The sequence below is a fragment of the Pagrus pagrus genome, assembly GCF_965226575.1.
Source record: "Pagrus pagrus genome assembly, chromosome: 18".
In the NCBI taxonomy this organism is placed as follows: Eukaryota; Metazoa; Chordata; class Actinopteri; order Spariformes; family Sparidae; genus Pagrus; species Pagrus pagrus.
In genome coordinates, this window is record NC_140202.1 from 18,455,678 (window position 1) to 18,479,161 (window position 23,484).

Sequence of the window (23,484 nt, forward strand, 5' to 3'; positions counted from 1 at the left end):
ACCTCCCACAGACGAGTTATTAGCACGGCGAGAGCTAAGAATAGAACACCTCCTTTTCTCTCTCAACCTCCCTCTTTGTCTTCGTGGTCGAGGAAAAGTTCAATTCTGCTCAGGTATGTAGAACAAAAACACAAAGGCACGCGGTCGTATGTTAAATGGATTGCCCCAAACCTGCACAAGCATCGTAATTAAGGTGGAACAGAGGGCAATAAAAAATAAAAACATCTTCCGCCTGGTGTAATTCTCCCCGACGTTTTTATGTTTTCTGTCGACGGGGTATGGAAATGGAACGTGACGCGGACGTGGCTCGTGTTTGTCACTGTCGGAGGTGGAGAGAGTGTTTTATGTGTCTGTATGTTTGTGTAGTGTAGTTAGTGTTAGGTTTAACATAGAGGTGTGGAGGTGTAATGTGTGAGTATGGAGGGTGTGGGAGGTCAGGTCGAGTCAGTGTGCTGTGAGCTGTATGTTGCACTAGGAGCTAATTTACGCCCACTGATGCGAGATACCAGAACAGAGACCGGAGGATTCCAGTCCTTTATCTGGTAACCACGGCAACCACTGTAACCTTCGCGGCCGGGCACGTCCTCGGCTCTCTGACCTGCTACGAAATTAGTCAACTCAACATCACCTACCTGCAGCTCACGAACACTGTGACACGCTTTATCGTGCGGCGCATCACCTTTACTATCTCCACGAGGAGGTCTTAACTTGGTAGTGCTACTAACAAAATCAAATACAATCACATTGTCTTCTGTCAAGTATGTGTGGGAGACACTGCTCGCTATTGTTTACTATGGTTTGTATTGTACAGCCGTCTATTGTAAGTTAGCAAGTAAACGTTGACCATCTTTTTATTCTTTGATTGAATCACCACTCAGCGGCAGAAACCTCATACTGTGTGTTTAAAAAATAGAGCGTCAACTTTCATTGTTTTTGTACACATTCATCATTAAATGTGTGCGTTTGTTTTGCAAAGTGACTCGCAGCATCATGTGCACCTCGCTTGTGTGAGACTCCGCTGCTTCTTGTGTGTTTGTTTCAATAGCATAACAAAATGTTGAAGACAAACAGTATCAGGCACACATCCTGTGACCTCACATATAAACATGATATCATCCCGACATACGCACACATAACACTGTTCCTCTGCAGGTCTGCAGGCGCCCGGTCAGGCTGACGCTGCCCTCACAAGGGCAGATAGGGTTACAGTACAAACTGTTGTTGATTAAGGCCGTGCCTGTAGTGGGGGATCATCCTAAATTGAAAACACATTAGCCGCCAGGGTTAAGGGCAGGGCTTGGACCAGGGCTTCGCGGGGCGAGGAGCAGCGGCAGACACAAAATGGCTGTCCCTCCGCCTGCCTTTGACTGTGTTTCCCCCAGAGACAGGTGGCAATTATCGGCCAGGACTGCTGGGAGTTCACAATAACAGGTTAAAGGAGCATGTATCCCCCTGACGCTGTAGTCCTCTCTGTCTGCACAGGCTCACAGCCCCCAGCCTGCACGCCCGCCACCGCGGGGAGCTTCCTGTCTCAGAGCAGAACTTGGAGACATGGGGACTCATCAAAGGCCAGAGGGACTCTCTGGACAGATCTCCAGAATTAGCACTACGGCCAGTGTTTGGCTTTGGAGACTAATAGGCCTCATCTGAAAACAGCAAAAGCCTTCGAGACGTTTTTTTTTTCTTCTGTTATTTTTAAGTCCCACATCAGATATAATGAAGGTCATCTCAATCCTGTGCAGTGCATGCGTTCACAACGTATTTACACACTCGCAGACAAGATTATTGCCTACTCATGGTTTCAGTACAGTGCTTGCACAGGAGACACCATTTGCAGCCATTGCCATAATAGAATTTAATAAAATCAGCATCAAGTGTTAATGAATACCCACTCAGTGTGTCATAACTGAAGAGATCAAGCCATTTTCATGATGTAGAGGGTCATTATAGAGGATGGGGAGTCGATATCCGAGGAAAAGATCAGGTGAGCTCTGACCGTCTGAATGTTAACCCTCACACAGCCAGAGGAACACAGAGACAGAGCTTTCTTACTATTACATTCATGTTACACGGGCTGGATTTAAAAGCAGAACTGTTTATAGAAGAGGAACAATGCACTGAAAGTTATTGTCTGAAGTATAATTTGTTCCATGACTCAAACTAACTTTAATACTGATTGTTCTGGTGTCATCACAGAGCTGTCACCAGGAGGTTGTTTCACTGCATCGCTGTGTCCTCGATTCTGTTTGGACCAACTTCTGAACACTAAACAGACAAAGCTGAAGCCAGACCACACCTTGTTTGGTTTCGCTCCACATCCAAAACAGACCAGAGTGTGTCGAAGCGCGTTGGACCGTAACGCCGTAGATCTGACAGGGCACCAGCACACATTACACACACGACGCACACTCGTCCCTCAGATATGTGTTGCTAATGTGGTCGGCGACATGCTCAGTTAAGGGACTTAACGAGTTCCAAACACTGATTGAGACTCCTCCCTTTGGCTGGAGGATGTTTGGGAAGCATGATATCCTACAAACAGATCCTAACCAGGACCAAATGGCCGTGCGAGGCAGTGCTTTCAATGTCTCGCTTATGTGCTTGTCAAAATAACAATAAGGCCGATGCTTAGTAAGCTGTGTGCTCATTCACGTAATCACGTGTTAGCTAAGTTATCAATCGGTTGAGTCTGTCTGATTATGTGCGTGTGAGGTGATAAGATTTAGGTTAATGTGAGAAGGTGGCCGAGGTGATAGGAGGTTGTGAGGGAGACTGAGGTCAGAGAGAGTGATAATTCGTCAGTGGGAGATAAAGACTGCAGACCATAGTGCAGTGATGGTGGGGGAGCTTAAGGCTGTTGGGAGTTAAAGGCTCAGAGATGCAACAATTAGTGAACTAATCGATAAATTGATTGACAGGAAAATAATTGGCAAATATTTTGATAAATCATTAATTGATAATCAATTGTTTTCCCCCCCAAAATGACAGAACATTCTGTTTTCAGCCTCTCACATATGGAGATTTCCTGCTTTTCTCTGTTTTTGTTTGTTTTATGTTTTTTTATCATATCAAACTGAATATCTTTGGGTTTTGGAGTAAGTTTTACTTCTTAAAACCTGCTGCCACTTCAGTGAGGACTGAATCAAAAGTTAGCCGTGGAAAGGCAGGTGTGAATGTTTGTTGTGTAAGGCCTCCTGGCCTCTGCATCCATGACTAGACCCCTGCCCCAAAATTAGAGTGTGGCCTCTAATGTCTCCCTGGGAGAAAAAGAGGCCTGGCTTTCGTCCAAGTCAGCACCTTTGGAAGTGCAGTCGTGTTACCACCACTAAATCAACATGTCAGCACCCGGCCCAGTGAACTTCTTTACCCAGACTCCAGCGCTTACAGCTACCCCACACACCTAATGAATTGGTGTGAATGCCCATCTGTCTGCTACAATGAAAAGGAGAAATGAGGAGAAAGAGGAAAAATCAAGATATTTCTCTTTCAGCTGTTGCATTGAACCATTTGCCGTTTTCCCAAATAAGGCGATGACACAGAAACACTGCATTAGTCCTGAACAGAGAACAGCCGAGGCCAGGTCGAGGTATCCTCGCCATCAACCTTGGCCTCTGAGTCCAAAATGGAACTGTCCCAGATTTGGGGGGGTGAGTTTGGAGACGGACGCAGGCGAAGGGCCACAGAAAGCCGTGTGCTTACTCGGCAGTCTGTTTACATTCCTGAGGGTAATTTTAGCCCTTGGGAGGGGAGCAGAGCAGGGGGGCCGACATGTCGTTGGGGCTTGTCAGTGGTCGACGGGCCAGCCGGCGCAGTGGCGGCACCTGGACATGTGGGTGGTACATAAAAACACACACAGACATAGACCTCCAGCGGACCAATCACTGAGACTCTTATCTGTGTTTGTGCTAATCAATTATTTACCAGCTTTAGTAATAGGAATTCTTAAAAATATTCTACATAACATCAATGGCTACTTTGTCTGTGACTGGACAATTAAATGAGGAGGAGGCCTAGTGGAAAACCACAGCAGCGAGGGTGTAGCTTCGCTAACAGGCCCACCACAGAGCCCCATTAGCTTTGGACAACACAGGATATCCCCTGGTGTTTTCACTGATGATCTGGGGTGCAAATCTAATTTCATTGTAGTTTCTAAAAATTTGCTATGCAAACAAAACAATAATCCTGGTTCAAGAATCGCTGAGGGCTTCTGCGTGCATGTTGGGATTTGTCTTTTTATTACTTCCAGCCCAGAATGTCCCCTTCAAAGGGGCAAGAAAGCAAAATGTCCATGTGTGTTTGCGCTGCCTGTGCGTCTGTGCACGTGCACGAGAGAGGGAGAGAGAGAGAAAGACAGAGAGAGAGAGAGAGAGGGAGGGAGACTCAGAGCTTATCGAAACTAATTAGGCGAGGGATCAGGATGGAAGTTAAATACTGGGCTACATGTAATGAAAGAAGCAGAGTGGGGGACATCTAGGGGTCAGGCCCACACCAAACAGTGGTCCTCAGGCAATCTGGTATTGATTTTCACTCGTTTGGGGATGAAGGTGGACCAGGGGGGAGGGAGAGCGAGAGAGAGTGAGAGAGAGGGAGGGATAGAGAGAGAGACGGGGAGAGGCAGCAGTGCAGAGTCTAAGGGTCTTGTGAGTTGTCAACTTGACAGTTTAACCCCTTTTGGAGGAGAACAAACAAACAGAGGGATCTCCTGGGCTGACAGCGTTGATCTGTCATAGCGATGACACTGCAAAGCCCCACACAATGCCCACACGGGAGAGGAGAGTGGGGAGGAAAAAGGAGGAGGGTGGCTTGATACAGATATGCAGAGGCACATTCCTTAAGCCGAAGAAGATAGGACTGGGCTCTGCTTAAGATCTGGGAAGCTATCTGCACCTTGAGAAAATCAGAGAAGGAGAAAATTAAATAACTAGGAAACATTTCTGTTGGTGTTTGCGACATTTCTTATTAAATAGTTGTCACTGCTGTGAACTGTGAGCCCACACGCATGCAAAAAAAGGGTCAAAAACCAAATTTGGTTACAGTTTGGTCACATTTTGGTCTTCTTCTCTTTGGTCTTTATCTCTGATAAACCAGCGCTGGGGATCGTCCACAACCACACGGACACACAGATGTCAGCGCTCCTCTCTTGTCACTCAATCCGTGAAGGCCGTCACCCCCGAGCACCTTCCCTCTCATGTCCTTAAACACTTGAAGACCCCTTTTCACTTTTCCCCTCAGACTGCCTCATCGCTTTGTCACATTGCCAAAGGGGACTCCATTAGCCTGGCCATGCACAGAGCCCCCAACTCTCACTTATACTTAACACACACACACACAACCAAACACACACACACACTCAGAGGGAGGGTGATACGCGTAGCTGAGGCTGTCCACATCAAATTAGAGTGGCCCCTATTGTCCCTATTACGGCCTGGGAATGCTCCATCATGACGGATGCTACGGGGTCCCTCACTTGTCAGGAGTTGTCAGACAGAAAGGGAGTCTGGATACACACAGCTGACAGGTAATCTTAATGTCTTCAATTAGCCCAATTAGGCCTGTCATAAACAATTCGATAAGTGCTCGACCAACACAAACAGATAAAACGCACGCACAAGCACACACGGACGTACACACTCACGCGGCGAGGTCTGCAGGGTATTAATGAGAAGGGTAATGGGTATATCAGCGGACGCTTGACTTGTCTTTTGTTTCAAGGAGGGGTGTGTCCCCATCCTTTGCTCTCAGCTGTGCACTGCTGGCTGCTACCTGGTCAGTTCAAATTGTACTATCTCCTTTCATTAGCACATCGCCGGCTGAGAATCTGAAAGGCCGTGACAAAATTCATTTGAGACGAGTGGGAGCAGATTGCCTGAAGCAGGTGCTATAAGGGAGATAAAACAAAAGCAGCACCTCTGAGGAGCTCTGTGTGTGCATGCATGTGTGTGTTTTCCGTGCGTGTGTGCGCGCGCATGCAAGATTTTCCCTGGTCTTCACATTCTGTTCTTCTCCTTGCTATGGTAAATGGGTAATGACACAAAAGTGCTTTTGAGAAGTGAAAAAAAAAAGAGAGAGAAAGAAAGAACAGGGACCAGAGAGGAATCGGCCCAGCGCACACTAGGAGCGTTTACAAAGCTGTGGTGAAATCTAAATATTGTTCCTAGCGTGACTAAACAGGCCAACACCTTTCAGTGCAGAGGATGTGCGATAGCTGAAATTGTTTGATTTGGTCTCTCCTTTATAATATCTTATCGCCGAGCAGCGGTGACACCCACTCTACATCCCTCGCCTTTGTCCTCTAACCGTTTCTTTAAATCCATTTATTTGCATTCACTATCAATTTCTTTCTCTCGAGGTACGCAGGACACGTTTCGGGAAGCGTGAAGCACAAGCTAATGTTTGAAACAGAGATTCCACAGTTTGCAAACACAAGACCCGAGCAAAGTTAGCATCAATATTTGAACAAGAACTTGGCCTTGATCTTATGCACAGAGGCCTTGAAATGCCCCACATTAAGCAACGACGCTGACAATGCAGCACTTGTACACTAGCTTCATTCAGGGCCGTGTTGAACAAAGGCAAGAATGCAAACAAATTACAAAAAACGCAGGCGAATTCAGTTAAAACCAAGGCTATATGCCGAATGGTGAAATCCCAAGGCACGATTTCATTCAGTCCAAGTGGGAAGGGAGAGACAACCCAACTACTATCAGCAAAGATCTGTGATGGACATCTAACTCTACTTCTGATCTTTACCTCAAGTGACGGCTGGAATGCCATCTGAGGAGAGAAAAAAAAAGAAAGGGAGAGAAAAGCCGTCACCGGGAAGTTGTAATAGGAAATTGCTCTTGGCAACTATTTGTTCAAGCACCAGATTTTTTTCATCTTTATGCCAACCCAGCGAGCCCCCATTGGAAAACAGGGCAGGTCCCCCTAATGAGTAATCTATTTCAAAGCAGTCGTGTCTGGGCATGACAGTTTACTGAGAGGCTTGAAGAACTGGTAATTACCAGTGTTACGGGGCAATTAATGCATATTACACTGCGGCACTCATGGCGGTGACTGTCAGCTCCCCAATAAAAATGAGCACTCTTCAGCTAAAGGGTGACATTAATTGGGCCCTTAATGACTATGCAGAGGAACCAAGCCAAATAGGAACAAAACAGGGGACTCGCTCTGACTCCAGCAGAGGGCTGGAAATTGGACTAAAAATGAGATTAATTGCTGTTTAGAAAAAAAAAGAAGGGAAAAAATGTGGCGAGGGGAAGGGGGAGAAAGAGGTTGGAATTATAGGGTGCAGAGAGCAAGGGCTGCTCATACAAATGACAATTCAATTAATTATTTTATACAGTATTTTCCATACCTTAAGGAGCGCAGACAGGCCTCAAGCCCATTTCGAAGGCTTTTGTCTTGATATGTTGCTCATTGCATAAACAGCGACATGTACATTCACCAAAGCACCCACACACACGCGTCCTCGTGGTGCAAATGCTCTTTATAATGAAGCTAAAATCCTCATTTAAGTGCAAAGAGGCTTTCCCACGTAACACGAAGAAGCCTGATGTATGTATCTGTGATGAATGTAAAGGAGATTAGGTAGCTAGGTATTCCATAATGTGCACTAGAGAAAAATCATCTTAAGAGGCGTGTATGGAGAGTTTCTGGGTTACACACATTCCCAGGAAGCCTAAGGCCTTAAGTATGTCCTTCCACTTAAAACAGTCATGAAAAACATTACGCAAAGCCTAAAAGTAAATCTGCCAAATTGCAGGCCTTCCACCCCCAGAAATGTTTGTTTAGAAGGAGATCAAGGATGTGGCGAAGACATGAAGTAATTCTGATTAATGTTGCTAAAGCTAGGCACGTACTGAGCACCACCTGAATATGCAAGCCCCGAATCATAAAAATATCAGCATGCAAAACATGCCATCATTTGCATACATTTTTGATTTTGGATTTCCTTGCTATTTAAATATGCAGTTAGAAATAGTCCAGCACTGCCTCTTGCGCTGTCACGCTGCACACTCACACTGTCATTGGTCCTGATAGAACTCTTCCGCTTCAAAGGGAGCTTTGCAATGGAGAGGAGAATGAGCAAATATTTGAATTGCAAAAACACATCATCTAGCGAGGGGGAGAAAATTCAAGACAACTTTTTAGAGTTAAAGACACCCCCAACCCCCAGCAAGCGAACCCTCTGCACACAGCACAGTCAACATATTCATAGCGTAAGCACTCTCCTCGCTAATTTACCATATCCAAATTTGTGTAATGGGATATGACACATTTTAGAGCGGATTGTGGAAAAAAACTTTAATTTGAGGAGAGAACCATAAAATGTTTTAAGCTGCCCCTGTATTTAACCGAAATCCACCACACAAATCCAGGTTCTCAGACAACCTGACATGGATTTGATTACAGACTGAAGTGTAATTAGCTGCTTAAGTTATCCCCTGCTAGGTTGGAGTAAGCAGCACCACCACCGCAGCTAGCTATTCCAGCATAACTAAAGAGACCTTCAGACACTACAGGAGTACCTTTACCCTCAGGACTCAGCACAGCCAGTTTACAGCCATTTACATGTAATCACTCCAGGAGAATCTCCGACGGCTTCCAACTTTTGCAGAAGTTAGTGGGGGAAAAAGAGCAATAAATAATCTTCACGACAAATCAATAATATGACTCATAGCATATTTGAAAGTATGAGCTTCCCCAATTTTGACGCCAGGATAAATAGAGGATTTAAGCCAAAGGTTACAAGTCTAGCCACGAAGGCCATGAACAACATTAACAGCAATAAATACCCATCTTCAGACATCTGAAAAAATACCTCTGCAAAGGGGGAAAACTGTGTTTATGATTGTAAATTTATTTACCACAGGCTGAGAAATACCTTGAATTTTAAATCGGGGGAAAATGTGAGCGTCTCAAACACATCCTCAGAAAATGTCTGGGACGCGTGGAGAATTACTGGGAGCTGCAAAATAAACTGTGGAAAGACGGGCAATCTGCTACTGGTGGAAAAATATCAAGGCTTCTTTTTTATAAGCATGTCAAAGCTCTGAATGTTAAACAAATAGTTTGTGGGTTCCATGCAATAATTAAAGGATCATTAAGTTTACACTGTTACTATGACTCTAAATTACATCTAAACATCGTTCTCAACCTGTTATCACAGGCTTAAAATGTTTAATTCTTCTCATCTCTTAACACCAGGGCTGTAACAAACGATTACTTTCATTATAGGTGCATCTGCCCATCATTTAGTCTATGAAATGCAGTTTAAAGTGCCTTTGAAAGAATCTTCATTTACTGTGCTATCATAAAAGGCACAGAAAAGCAACAAATCCTCACATTTATAAGTGTTTGAAATATTTGGTTTAAAAATGACTGAAACAATTAAATCGTTATCAAAAATTGCAGCTCCACACACAGTCAGCATTACCCAGAGCTCCTCTATACACCGTCCACTCACCCCTCCTGTGGCCTCTACTCTTTGTGACTCGCCTACGTGTAGACAACTTGGAGACAGGTCTGAGCAGAAATCAAACCTAAATGATGGATAGCTTTACTGCACAATGACCTCTGTCACTGAGTTCTTGCCCTAAATCAATGCTGGCGATAAGGGCCCTGCGCCAGCGCTCACCTTGGTATGTTCACCAGCAGACCTTATCTATGGCAGGAGGAAGTGTGAGTAATAACTAAAGACAAGCCACGACAAAACCACTAACCCCACCTTGTCAAACATAATTTACAATGTATATCCCTCTTACCCCCCCACTGCTGCTGTTAAAACAGTAATTATGAGAACCAAAGAGATTTGGGACTGTGTGTTTGGAGGATTAACCTGTTGTAGGTTGGTGGGAGAGCTTTGGTCCAAGAAGGGAAACTGAAAGATGGATCATCTACTGAGGACTGACACACGTTAATCTCCGCACACCGGCATTCCCCTACACATTCGTACACCAAATTCTGAATAAATTTCACCGTTGTCAGGTCTGTGCTCCAGTGATGCATACAGGGAGAGGTTGGAGGTTGAAGTTGAGAGGAGGGCTGACAGGAAGTAGGAGCAAAGACTTTACGAAGATTACGGCATCGAGAACTCTAAGACCTTTCAGTAGTTTCTCATTTGAGTGTGTGTGTGTGCGTGATGAAGTGTGTGTGGAGCGAGAGAGCGAGCATGCTTCCAGGCAGTCGCATCAAAACGGAGAGAGAGACCAAACATGACATCAAACGTCGCAATTAGCTGACCCCTTTCTCCTAGAGTCGCAGTTTGAAAAGCTCTGCCTTTAAAACCCTGATTAAAATATGTTTACTTTCTCATTCAAAATGACGTTTGACAAGGTTAGTAATATTTCAACTAACTGCAAAAACATTCCTGCGGCCGTAATGCTTTTTTTCCATCGCTTTGCAGGGGCGCAGGTAACCTCGGAGCGAGTTTCCCATGAACTCAGCGCTACAATTTGAAAACAAAACGGCTAAGGGGGGAAAAAAAAGAAGAGTAGTTCAAAGTCTCACTGGAGCGTGTTTTGTTTCAGGCGGACAGCTGAAGCTAAAAGTTTCGAGATCATTATTCAGAGAATTTATCCCTTTTCTTATCCAAACCACGACTAATATTTAAGACAGAGCCAGTTTTTCTCTAACCGCGAGCTACATCCTTAGCAGAGACTCAGGGGGGCTGAGGACTGTCAGCAGCTCCGAGGATAGAGTTCCTCAAACTGTTAAACCCCCTCATCACCAAATTAGGAGAGGTGCAGTGTGTATTCGGATGACCTCTCCAATGGAAAAGCAATACAAAAAGTAAAGTGAGATGTCGTTAAATGGTGTATGACATGATAAATATGTAATAATAGAGTATATTACAGTCATTACTTTGTTGTAAAACTGAACTGAAGCCCAAGTTTTTTTTTAAAAAAGGGCTTCAAGAAGTCAGCAAACTTAAATAAACAAAATGTAAATGGTGTTAGAGACTGTCTTTGTCAGTGTGCATTCCTGACAAGATCAGCAATGAATAAAGGGAAGGCATCAGAACTTGTCAAGCCAAAACTCTGTCTGAAAGTTAATAGTTTTCACATCCATTCCCAGTCCAGGAGAAGAGAATGTGACGTGTCTGGCCGGACAGTGAGCCAGCCCCAGCTCGGCTGCAGCTGCGCTCAAATTGAAGTGGCACTTTCTATCAGAGGCCTTTCGCCAGACGGCTCTATTCTGCCCTTTCACTTGTAACCTCCATGACACACAGACGCCCATTACAAAAAACAAGAGTGGTCATTTTAAAACACACAGCCGTCATTGAAGAGACAGATTCCGGGTTTAACATGGGGGGGGGGGGAAGATTCATGGTGCGAACGTGCCAGCTGATAGAGATATCACTCAAAATGAGAAATAGATTTACCGGACATCTCCGTGGCGGCCGTACAAAGGGGCCGGCTCAAAGCCCCAAACTCTGCGCAGAGTTTATATTTCACTTGTTCAGAAATGTATACCTCTGTTATCTCGCATCAGTCCAGAGGAAAAGGATTGGGTATCGTTGTTTCAACTTCCCGCCTATGATGAAACGTTACATCGACAGCGGAGAGAGTTGGAATTTGGATCATATCGTTACCCTGTTAACTCCTTTGGCCCTTGTCACATAGGTTTGGTTTATGGCGCTCATTTAAAACACATAATAGAGAGAGAAAAAAAACATATTAGCATTATTAACACAAGAGAGTGGAAAGAACATATTAGCAGTCATATCGAGTGCACATTTATTCTGAGAAGTTTTAATAGGGTTCAGTGGCCAAATGCATTTTTTTCCCTAATCATTTACAGACCTGACAGAGCACGCGGAGACAAATCTGTTGACCTGATAGATCTTGCACATTAACCCTCAGAATTGATGAGCAAAATCAGAAGGTCAGCACTTGGACACAGGCTCCTCATGTGTCTTTGATTACACACTCCCACTAAGGGATAGGCAGGCAGAGATGTTTAAGCTATCAGGCAATCAGACCGCCGCGAGACGTGAAACTCAAACCAGAGACGGGAGAAGGGAGAGGGGCTGCCTGGGAACAAAGATGGGGGGGAAGAGAGGGGTCCTGACGAAGCTCTTTAACAAATGCCAGGCCGGTGAGGAAAGACTCAGATGTGCTTGTATCTCTTTCAGCGTTTCTGGCAACGAGGCAATGAAGTGAATTAATGCTGAAATATAAAGCAAAGTTCACAAAAACAAAATACGTCTTCATCTGGTATTTAAATTCGGTTATTTATGGTACATCAATCAAAAGTGATTGCCATGAGGTACAATCAGATATAGGTCTTACATAGTGAAACAAACAATTCGAACCATACATCAGTGTTGTTCGGGGAGATGAATGAGGTCAGACGGTGAATGGAAAAAGAACTGAAGTCCCTTCTTAACTAAATGTAGAATGATGGGTGGAAATTCAGAACAGCTTTTGACGTCATTTATTGTGGAACGGATACAGAAGCTGATGCGAATTGTTGAAAATCTCTCTGTTATTCTCGAAAATGTCGTCTTATTTACTGCATCGCTGTCTTGGTTCAAGATATCCAAGGCTTTGTTCGTGGCATGAATCACCAAAAGCTTTTTATTAGGGTCTTTCTTTGATCAATACACAAAGAGGTCATACCGAGCCAGGATAGCACTCAATACTGAAAACAACAGTACCGCAAACGCAAGTGTATGTACTCCAAGTGTGTGTCTATCTTTTATAAGGGATTATATTTCTGACGGTGATATATTTGTCCGAGATTAGCATTACCAAGATGAGAAAAATAATTTAACAGGAAGGCAGAGAGGGTAAACAAGAAGGTGAAATCACAGAGAAGAAAAGCATGGGTGGTAAAAAAGGAAAAAAAAACAAAAAAACAAGGTTACGTGAGGGACAGTGGGCCTATAAAAAGAAGCCTACTGTCTAGATTATCTATAAGGAACCACTTATCACAAGCGACCAGCTCCACACAGTGACTGATGGGCCTCGGCAGACCACGAGTACCAGCACATTATCTGGTACACACAGAGCTGCTCTTTAAACACAAAGGCAGAAATATGAAGCATTGTTTCCTTGGCTGTCATTTGGTAAAAAAAATATTCTATTTATTCTTGGTTGTAAATAGAAAGAGCGTTTACCGTTTTTGTGCACAGAAATACACCAGACAATGCAGAGAGATAGACTGGCTAAAATAAACCATTCATTTGCAGGATGTAAAATACAACCGATTAGACCCCGAAGTAGTTCTTAAAAGGTTCAATTAAATCTTGAAGTATGTAACTATTAAGAATGAGTGACCTTTACCATACATCGAGCTATGTATACAACATAGTGTCACAATATTTTCTGTGACAATATTGTATTGACAAACGGACACCAAGTATCAAGCTTTAATGATGTAATTTATTAGAGGAACATAATGTAGTTTTGGAGAAGAAATCCAAACTCAGATTTATAATATTTATGATAATAATGAGGTAATCAAAGAAACTGTAACTGAATAAACAAGCTGTTCTCAGAGGAAAATAAGGTCCCCAGAACACTGTTTGAAGCTAGAAAGGTGGCAGGGTCCGCCAGATATAAACAAAGTGAAACAGTATGATATTGTGTTGTCCTTTAAGGTCAGTTTGTTTATTCAGTCCATTTAGTCATGAAACCAAAGAGAGTTTGTTTATTTAGTTTGTTTAGGCACAACAAGATCAGTCAATGAAGATCTGTCGCACCTAAACCTTATAATGGCTGAAAAAACAAATAAATTAGGAAAAAACAAACAAATAAGGAAACTGTAATCTGCCCAAAAAGCTGTTAAACCATGTCATGAAATCGCATGTCCAGAACTAAAATATGCATTCCTCCTCCATGTATGTGAACCATGGTAGAATAAAACCCCCCTTCCTCTCTACCAAATGCCATGCCTTCAAACAAAATGCCAGGACCGGATCGGTTGATAGACGAACAAAAGACCAAATTGTGTCCATTCAATTGGGAATTTTGTACCAGTAAAGAAACTGCTATTTTTCTTGGTCACATTTATTTCCTGTGACAGGCCACAGGACTCACGGTCCAGTGCTCTCCGCAGGCCTTGGGAGGACACTGGAGGAATCATGTGATGACTCCTGGCTTCCCCTCATCCTCCTCTACAGAGAGGTTAGACACAATTAAGCCCTTTAGCTGGCCGGCCTTAAGACGCTTTTGAAGCAGCTGTGGAGGTGCATGAAATGAAATACTTAAAAGGCCTCATGAAGCAAAGGTCCTTGAAAGCATTAAATATTTGTGCTGTAGCTTTATGTCTGCTGAGCTTAAAGGAGTATGTATGCGTGAAGAGAATGCCTTTATAAAAATCCTCTTAAACTACCTTTAGCCTTCGTGATAGGTTCAGCAAAATAAGAGCGCAACCTTTGTATGATAACAGGATTTTGTATAATTATATTTCTTTCAGTAGCTTTTGAACATTACTGCAGTAATGTTACTACGGCTTTACATCACATTGGGTGCAATGTGGAGCAGAATGCCTTTTGAGGGTCAGGCAGCCATCGAAATTCTCCTGTTAGATTGAGTTTTAAAAGCAGCCACACTAATCCTTGCCCACTCTACTCTGTGCTTTTGACAAATGCTGCTGACTTCTTCCTGGAATGAAACCCAGAAGGTCACTTTAGAGGGGGGAAAAAAACAGAAAGGGGAAAGAGACAGCGAGACAGAGAAAATGAGGGGGGAGAAAAAAAAAGTGCGTCTCTGTAAGTCTGACGACATACATCGTGAAAGCTGACAAAAGATGTACGTTAATCTTTTAAAAAGTTCCATAGCAAAACAGGAATTCGCCGAGTAGACATGCTTGCACCTCATTTCACTCGAGGCTCTCTTCTCCATCTCGCCGTGTCACAGGCGAGCAGAAAGACAGGAGGAGGGATACGTATCGCTGGGGTGCCGCGTGCTGTCCCGCTCCTCGTTTATACACACAGCGCGGCCGTGTCAAAGCTGCTCTCACACTCAATGGTAAATGACAAATTTGGATAATGCACACATACAACCCTACAAAAATAAATAGGAGACATGGAGGCTTAACCAGAGCTAAATCCTGAGGCTGCCGGAGACCTGAGAGCGTGGATTACACTCCAGACGCCTTAAACAATGCACCCAAATGTGCATCCTTAAAAGCATGAAATCCTTGAAGCATCAGAGCCGACTTGTCATTTGCCATTAATATTCCAAGTTGCTTGTGCTTTGGGGGCCGGCATTGCACTTCTGTGTGCTGATGTGCCCTAAAACAAACACTTGCAAAGCCCTAAAGGAACCACCATTATGGATAGCTATTTTTCTAGCTGTGGAATATTCTACGAGAGGATGTCATAACAAAGGAAACAATAAAAGGGGCCACGTTCCTGCACTGCATGGGGTATCCATAACTATAAATAGGAGGAAGGCAATGTCAGAGGGGCTCTCGCTTTACCAGGAAAACAGATATTTGCGCTCTCGGAAAACAGAGGGAATTAAGCTCCAACTAGAATTTTCCATGCATATTAAGTAAACAAAAACTCTGCAACATTAACACCCTGCAAAGACACCTCATCACCATCACAATAGAGAGGCTTTTATTAGAAACTAAACACACTGCTGGTAGCTGCGGTAATGCAGCTATTCACATATTGAAACACTGGTACATATCTTTTTTAAAGGCCACTATTGCAGGGGGGGGATTTCTTTGTTGTGCACATCGCTGACAGGACGGTGGGCTAAAGTATGGCAGGGCACAGGTCTCGGAGGTGTGGCATTGTCACCCCAGAAGTGCCAGTACCTGTCCTCGGGGATGGCCCTGTAATGTCCAGCCTCATTGGATCAGCAGCAGCCACGACCCTGTGGGCGCCCTCTCCCAGGTGACATCCCCTATCTGCTCTGGCTCTATGATGGCCCTGCTGCTGCTGCTGCTGCTAAGGCTTATATTACTCTTGTGCTACTATTACTTTAAATGGGACCACATAACCTGGCTGTTTGCAAGCACACATGCATACACCTTTTATACACATGTAGGGCTATACAAGATATTGATATTCTATCATTATCATGATAAGACACTGTATACTGTGTTGAATTTTGGATATTGTTACATCGTGATATGGCTTAAGTGTTGTCTATTCCTGGTCCTGAACTTACCAGCCTATCTACTTGTTCTAATACTTGCCTCTACCCACTTATTTATTATACCTGAAAGTACCAATTGTCATCCCTTCAATATTGTCACAATATCGATATTGAGTTATTCCGTCGAAAATATCATGTTTGATTATGTCATCCAGTACGAGCATTGTATTTGAGGCAATTTCAAAATATCTCATTATATGCAATCTTATTTTGAGGCCATATTGGCCAGCCTGCAACTATTTTTAAATGTCAGGGTTCCCACACCTTCTTAAAACATAAAATTCAACTGAGCAACAGTAGCTAATGTTAGTTTAGAAATCTGCTTCCGGCACAACACAGAAGTTCCACAGAGCCCGTTTAAATTAAAAAAAATATCAAAACAAAGAAATGCTTGTACAAAATATATAAATTACTGCTCTTTTTTATGTCTATTTTCAAACATTTATAAAGCCTTGATTTTTCCCTCAATCAAGGGTTTAAAGGACCCATGGGAACCTTAAACTATGATCAAATTGCTTTATTCATATTTAACCGGTCATATTTCTTAAAGCAAACTATCTTCACATCTAAGGATGTAGTAATAAAAGCTTGTTTAAAGATTAAGGTTTATCAGCCTGATTCAATAAGGATCGTCTAACACACGTTTTGTCATTACACTCCACTTATTAAGCATTCCTCTCGTTACTGCTTTGGAAAGTTCAACAAAAAATGATGGACATGTCCATTAAAAAGGACGGCAATCTTGAATCAAAAAATTAATTTCGTGTCGCCGATGGATTGACGGTTCTGAGAATATAACAGAATTACCCTGCAATTTCAGCTGTAAAATCCACAGCATACAGTTCCAAATATAATTGGAAAAAGTTCACAAAGACCTCAAGATGTCTAATTGCAGCTGTGTCAACTAATATGAAACATCACATAAATCAGATTTTTGTCTATTCATTAGCCAGTGTGTCAGCGAGCAGATTAGTGGATGTTGTAGGAACAGTCTGCTGAGAGTCCTCAGAGTTACCACTTCCTCATTAATTGTAGTTTTGCCTCCATTACGTGCATCAGGAAACTGATACAACAAAGGACAAGCACTAATCTCATATGCGCAAAACAGATTTGAATGGAGATCGATTTGTACTTTTGGAGCATGAGAATTTTCCGCTGGCAATTATGGGAGGACATAAATTATCCACATTACAACAGGCACTGACTTTGAAAATTATCGAAACAAAGGAGCCAGATGAAACGTAATGCGTGTGCGTGCATTCGTGTCTCAACAAATTTCCAAGTGGTCAAACCAGATGATGTATAATGGCAAACCCAAAAGTCTTAACCCCCATCTCATACGGGGGAGAAATGAGGCATACTGTCCCATTATATTGCTATAAATCATTTTTTTCTGGACGGCTGACAGCTTTTTATCAGATCTAACCTTTTCAAGTCTCCATTAAGAGAGCTAACATTTTCAACTCTGACACATTTTGCAGTTTACGAATCTCACAGCTGATTTACTTTGGGAGGGGGGCATGCTGGCGTCCAAGCTCATTTCCACACAGTCTGTCCATTGTGTTGGTTTAGGCGGAATGGGGGAGGAAAAAAAGGAAACAACAAAGGGAAAAACTGGCTTTGAATCCATTTATTTAACTCTAATTTTTCCCTTCTGATGTGCCACACTACAGCGTAAGGTAGTTGTGATGCTGAAAAGCTATTTTAGTATAGTACAGTATAGTATATTCTGAATTACTCTATTGTTTCTTCCATGGCACACAACTGCTGCATGGAGGGCGATTAGGGGCCACAAAGATCCCTGATAATCTGACAAATAAATAATGAGTGGACTCAGAGAAGACATGCAGTGAAACTAGGAAACAAGGAAACTAGAAAAATAATTGCATGGTTGCGGGTTAAATAAAATAGTTCCTATATGGAACTGCTTACAACAGGGTCTGTGGATTATCTGTTCACCCTGCTGCTGTCTGACAAAAGATACAGAAGTATCCGCTGTGGTACCACCAGACTACGAAGCAGCTTCTTCCCTCAGGCTGTGAGACACTCATCCTCCGCACTCACCATAAAAAAAGTTTTTCTTGTGTAGCATAAACCGATTACAACTTGCATTCTGTTTTGTAGAATAAATGCACCTTGAACCTTAAATATTGTTAGTAACTGTGTCATCATTTCTGTAAAGAGACATTGCTGCTGAATTGTTCAAATGAATGTTTATGGAGCTTAGAGCATCTCAAGCCAAGTGCCATCTTGTTCCATTATATATATAAAAAAAGGCATTCATCTCTACGGCCGATATCTCCAAAATGCGACAACTCACACCCAAAAAAATAGAGATAAATAGCACTACAGGCAAGAGGAAAAATGTGTTTTTTAGATTTTGGGGTCAACTGTCCATTTAAGTACCTAAAGCTCTAAGGGAACATTAAGTCAAACTTGGCAATAAGCAATGAAAAAAACACAAGAGTGCACAAATATTCAGGAAGTCTGCAAATATTTGTCACTATCTGAATATAATTAAGCATTTGATAAGATAAACTAATCAGACAAGCACAAAGGCAGTACTTTAGTTGCTGCTCTGAGAGTTATGGGAGGAACTTTGCCAACCATAATTGATTTAAGTACACCATATTAAAGGAGGGGCAGTTAAGGTGGCACCACACAAGGGTCCATATTTCATTACATGCTGTGTTTAACCTTACCCACTTCTCCTAAAACACACAAGAGGCTCATTATGTGTTTAATATTCACCAGCAGGTGAATAATTTTTATGCAACTCTGATAGTTGGGCGAGATGGATAACTCAATTATCTGAACATCCGTCAGAGCAGAGGGCTCGCTGGCTCTGGAACGCCACCAGCTAAGATTGATGGCTGTAAGACACCAATAGCTGCTGCTTCGCCATCTCATCCAGGCACTGGGCCTGAACACGCCGTTTGATTCTGCAGAAGACCGTTTTTCTCTCCATTTTTTCCCCCCTTTTATCTTTTTTCTTGGGAGCATTGTAGGTGAAGCGTCATTACCCCTCACTCCACTGAAGAGGGGTTCATTATGGGGTTAGTGTGTTGGCAAGACTATTGTTTGGATGATAAATGCAGTTGGTGAGGGCTTTGGAGGGAAAATTAGTTATGTTTTTTCTTTCTGTCTGCAAAAACATGTCCCCATAGCTCACTCTGCAATGCTTGAGGGCAAACCAAGAACAATTAACACAAGCAATGGGTGAAGCAGCTCAGTTAAAGCAAAGAGGGAATTCATGAAAAATAAGCAAATCACTGGAAATGTCAATCAGGGGCAATGAAGTAATTACAAACACTGCAGTGCAATTCCAAGGGCAGTCAAAAAGAAAACCAAAAGGTTTGGAGTCGAGCACCGAAGTCTGATGAATGAAGGAATGGACAAACATCCTAAACATCAGCCCTTCAGGGCTCGTCTCATAAACGGAGTCAAACTAATGAGAAGTGAAAGGAAAATGATGTCACCCCTTCACTCTCTTGTCCCTCATTTCTCTACTGGTTTATGTTTTTGTGACCACAAAGTACTGACCCCAAATTCACTTCCTTCTCTTTACACACAAACATGCATTATGATCTGCGGTACGTGTGTGCGTGCACTGCGTATAAGGACTAACAATAAGAGAAAGATGAGGCACATTTTCAAATGTCAGCAGTAAATGTCAATTAAAAATTACAAGGGTGCTGGAAAAGGTAGGGTCTGAAGGGACTGACATTTTTTTTTCCTTTTTTGACACAACAATGTTTATCTGACCGGGCTGATGGCTGACATGACGGGATCTACTTTGTCAGTTCCTTAATACACTCGGACAAGGCCGCCTCAGTGAATATCAATGAAAGGCACCCGTGGGCAAATATGTAAGGCTCAGACGAACCCTTACAGTCCAATCAGCCTATTAGTATTCTGATATTTTGACCTACTGTAAACTCAACACCACGAGTACCAAAAGGGGGAGACCAAAGACAGATTAACGGCACTTTCTTCAATCTAAACGAAGACAGAAGATTGACTTACACAGTGAAATATTTATGGGGACATCTGATCTTCATGTCACGCTGTCTGTGGCGTTAATCAAATCAGCTCTTTTCACAATATTTTAGGTTTGACTGAGATCATTTAAGTACTTTCTCATCAAACACGGCTTAAGCAAAGCGTTTCACTGTCACCAACTATCTCAGCGATATTTAATGAGGCCTAAAAAAGATGGTAACCATCAAAGATTGGCCCTTTTAAAATTCACACCTCGGTGACTTTTAGTTCCTGACGTCAACAATAGTAAAAAAATAAATGACTGAGCTTTTTCCCCTGGAAGGAGGCCATTTCCAAATAAAAAACTATGATACACTGAGAAAATAAAACACACCATTGATTACGACCTTGACCTCATCTCCCGCACTTTAACTGCTCAATGATATTGGATGAGTCATCTTCCCTGAAAATCAAATGATGGCTCGGCTGGCAGCTCCAGAGTGAAATCAGTCATATAAAGGCAGGGACATTTTCTGAATGTGGAACCAATATTTTCATTTCGTTTATGGTACTTAAAAAAAAAAAATCACTCTTTTCATGTTTAACAAACCTGTCTTAGCAGTTATCGCTAAAAACTCAGAATGATTCATTTTACATTATTTGTAGGATATATTGGAGCTTTCCTATGTTCCTGAGTATGAAGAGGTTATCATAAAGAGAGAGTATTAACAACTTAGTGTATATATTCTACAATGGAGAAAGAAGTATAACAAGCTATGTTAGATGGATAAAGGTCATCGATGTCAGATAATAGAATGTTTATTTGAGGTTTGAGATCAATGTGTATAAAAACCTACACAAAAATCCCGTCATGATAAACTGCTTCTTTTTCCGTGTTTTGGTCTTGATAGATCCAGAAGTCTGATCCTGATTTGGTACTGTACATGCAAAACAAAAACAAAGAGAGAGTCTGGCTCTGCCTGCATGGGGTCTGGACCCTCCCGGCGTTCCAGCACCATGTCACAACATGTCAGCTGGCCGTCACGGCTGAGGGGGGCCGGGGCCTTAGCGAGGCGAATGGAGGCAGCGTGGGTGACGTTTAGACTTGGTGACTGGAACCTCGTGCCAAGGGAGGCAGGGATGCGAAGACCATGTGTGAGCTAGCCCTTCTCTACTCTCTGTGTGTGACTCAACACAGAAGTCGCTCTACCTGATTACCCCAGTTGGAAATTAAGTCTGTATAACACTCAGTATTGTGCTAAATGATGTGGATAATGGTTGAGGACACATCGTGTGACATAGCCAATTTTGCAGGCATTTAGTGGGAAAAGACTGTCCTAACCAATATATTTAATGGGACACTTCAAGAGACATTTAACAAAGTAGGTGTTTTATGCATCTTATTCATTTCTAGCATTGAGACACACACATTTTCATGTGCATACACATACATAAACCTCTGTCGCCTCAGGGTCAGACCACAAGGGCCTGTTCCTGTCCAAAGGTTCTCATGACAACAGATGCGATGGATTAATCACCCATTTCCCAGCTTCCCTTCAAAAACAATATGGGTACTCTAGAAAACAATGAAGCTCACAGGCTGTAAAAGGCTCCAATGACAGGAGTGGATGTGGAAGTAGTGTGATGTACAGATGTACCATATGGAAGTGTGGGGTTAGTGTGGCGTGTGCCAGGGAGGAAGTGGTTAGCGTTGGTTGACAGAAATGTGAGTTATGATACTGAGAAAAGCGGACTGCGGTTTGTGGTCAAAAAGGAGGAGTCATAAAGAGAATATGCAAAGTGACAAAACATGAGCAAACAATACAAATAGGTGAGAATATGAAGACTCACCTGTTCCAGTAGCTCCAGAACTGCTCGTTGAGATAAGTGCGATGGCTGTGGTCATCTCCGAACGAGGCTTTGCTCTCAATCCAGTGCACAATGTGTCCCTCCACAGCTTTTCAAAGACAGAAACACACAGCAACACTCAGGAAACCAGTAACAGGAAAACCACACAAGCGAGAGCCCGGAGGGACAGGTGACATTTACTTAATTTTTTCCTCCATGTCATTCACAAAAATCAACATCAATGTGAGTGTTTTGACAAGTAAATAATCCTCTTTGAAAGGCAAAGGTTAACAGGCAGGTATTTCTAAAGCTGCAAAGACTTTGCACTCAATTTGTTGTCGTCAGCTATTAAATCAATCACCAAATATTTTCATAATCGATTTATTTGTTTGAGTAAATTCCTAACAAACAAAGGTCAAGGGTCTCTGATTTCAGCTTCTTAAATGTGAATATTTTCTGTTGTCTTTACTCCTCTATGACAGTAAACTGAATTTCTTTGGGCTGTGGACAAAACAAGACATTAGAGGAGGTTATCTTGGACTTTGCGAAACACTGAACAACATTTTTCACAATTTTCTGACATTTTATCGACCAAACAATTAATCAGTTAATTAAAGGGTAACCACACCTACATTACCCGCAATGCAAATCTGCCATCAAGTGACATCTTTGGAGGTAATTAAATCAGATTACATGCAGCTTCCTCTGGAGCCACAAAAGGCTTTATACTACTTTTTCACACATGTAGTAGTACTCCCAAAGACCTGTTACCTCACTTTAATATGTAAAATTGGTGGAGTTACCCTTTAATAAAATAATAGACCGATTAAACTACAGTGAAAATAATAGTTAGTTACAGAAAATACTGACATCTGTAATGTAACTACTAACCAATGGGAACCTCCAGGATGATATCAGGCGTTTTGTCGTAGCCCATAGTTCTCAGTTGGTTTTCATCTACAGGAGATAAAGTGCAGAATTTCAACATCTGACTCTTCATTTGCCATGATTTTACACTTTACTGAACAAGCACTGGTACATCAATCAAAGGCAGGTAACCTAACGGCCTTCACCAAGGTGCTGGTAACAAAACGCCTTAGTGTTAGCCAAGAAGAAATAACAGTAGAGGACAGCGAGCACAGTAAAACCATTAACTACATGTGCCACGTATTCGCTGTCGTTGCACAAAAACCTGTAAAGCCCAGTTAAGGAGCTGCTCTCCAGTTTGCCAGAGCATTATAAAATATACAGCGAGGGGACAAGGTTGGCATTATAGACTCTGTAAGCCTGACCCCTGCCTGCACAGGCCGCAGCCATTGTCCTTGACTTCTGGTGCGCTTCGGCCATTATCCCTACAACACCTGATTTCTCCATTAAATCTCAGGCTGACCAGGTCATTCAGTTCCAAGGGCCTGCCTCTTTGTCTCCAGCCAAGCTCAACTAATGGGGCATGGAAGGGAATTGAGGAGAGATGGAGGGTGGCGGTGTCAGTGGTGGTGAGGAGGTAGTATCAGCCAAGGGGGAAGAAAGA

General features: G+C 42.7%; 1 protein-coding gene across 1 annotated transcript in view; it reads right to left on the reverse strand.

Annotated features, from left to right (window-relative positions):
* cdin1 (CDAN1 interacting nuclease 1) overlaps positions 1 to 23,484 on the reverse strand; it is a 60,155-nt gene that overhangs the window by 6,446 nt on the left and 30,225 nt on the right. The window contains exons 10-11 of the mRNA XM_084381591.1: positions 22,845 to 22,910; positions 21,957 to 22,062 (exon numbers count right to left, since the gene is read on the reverse strand). Of these exons, the coding sequence (XP_084237717.1) occupies positions 21,957 to 22,062; positions 22,845 to 22,910 (172 nt within the window). The remainder of the gene's footprint in view (positions 1 to 21,956; positions 22,063 to 22,844; positions 22,911 to 23,484) is intronic.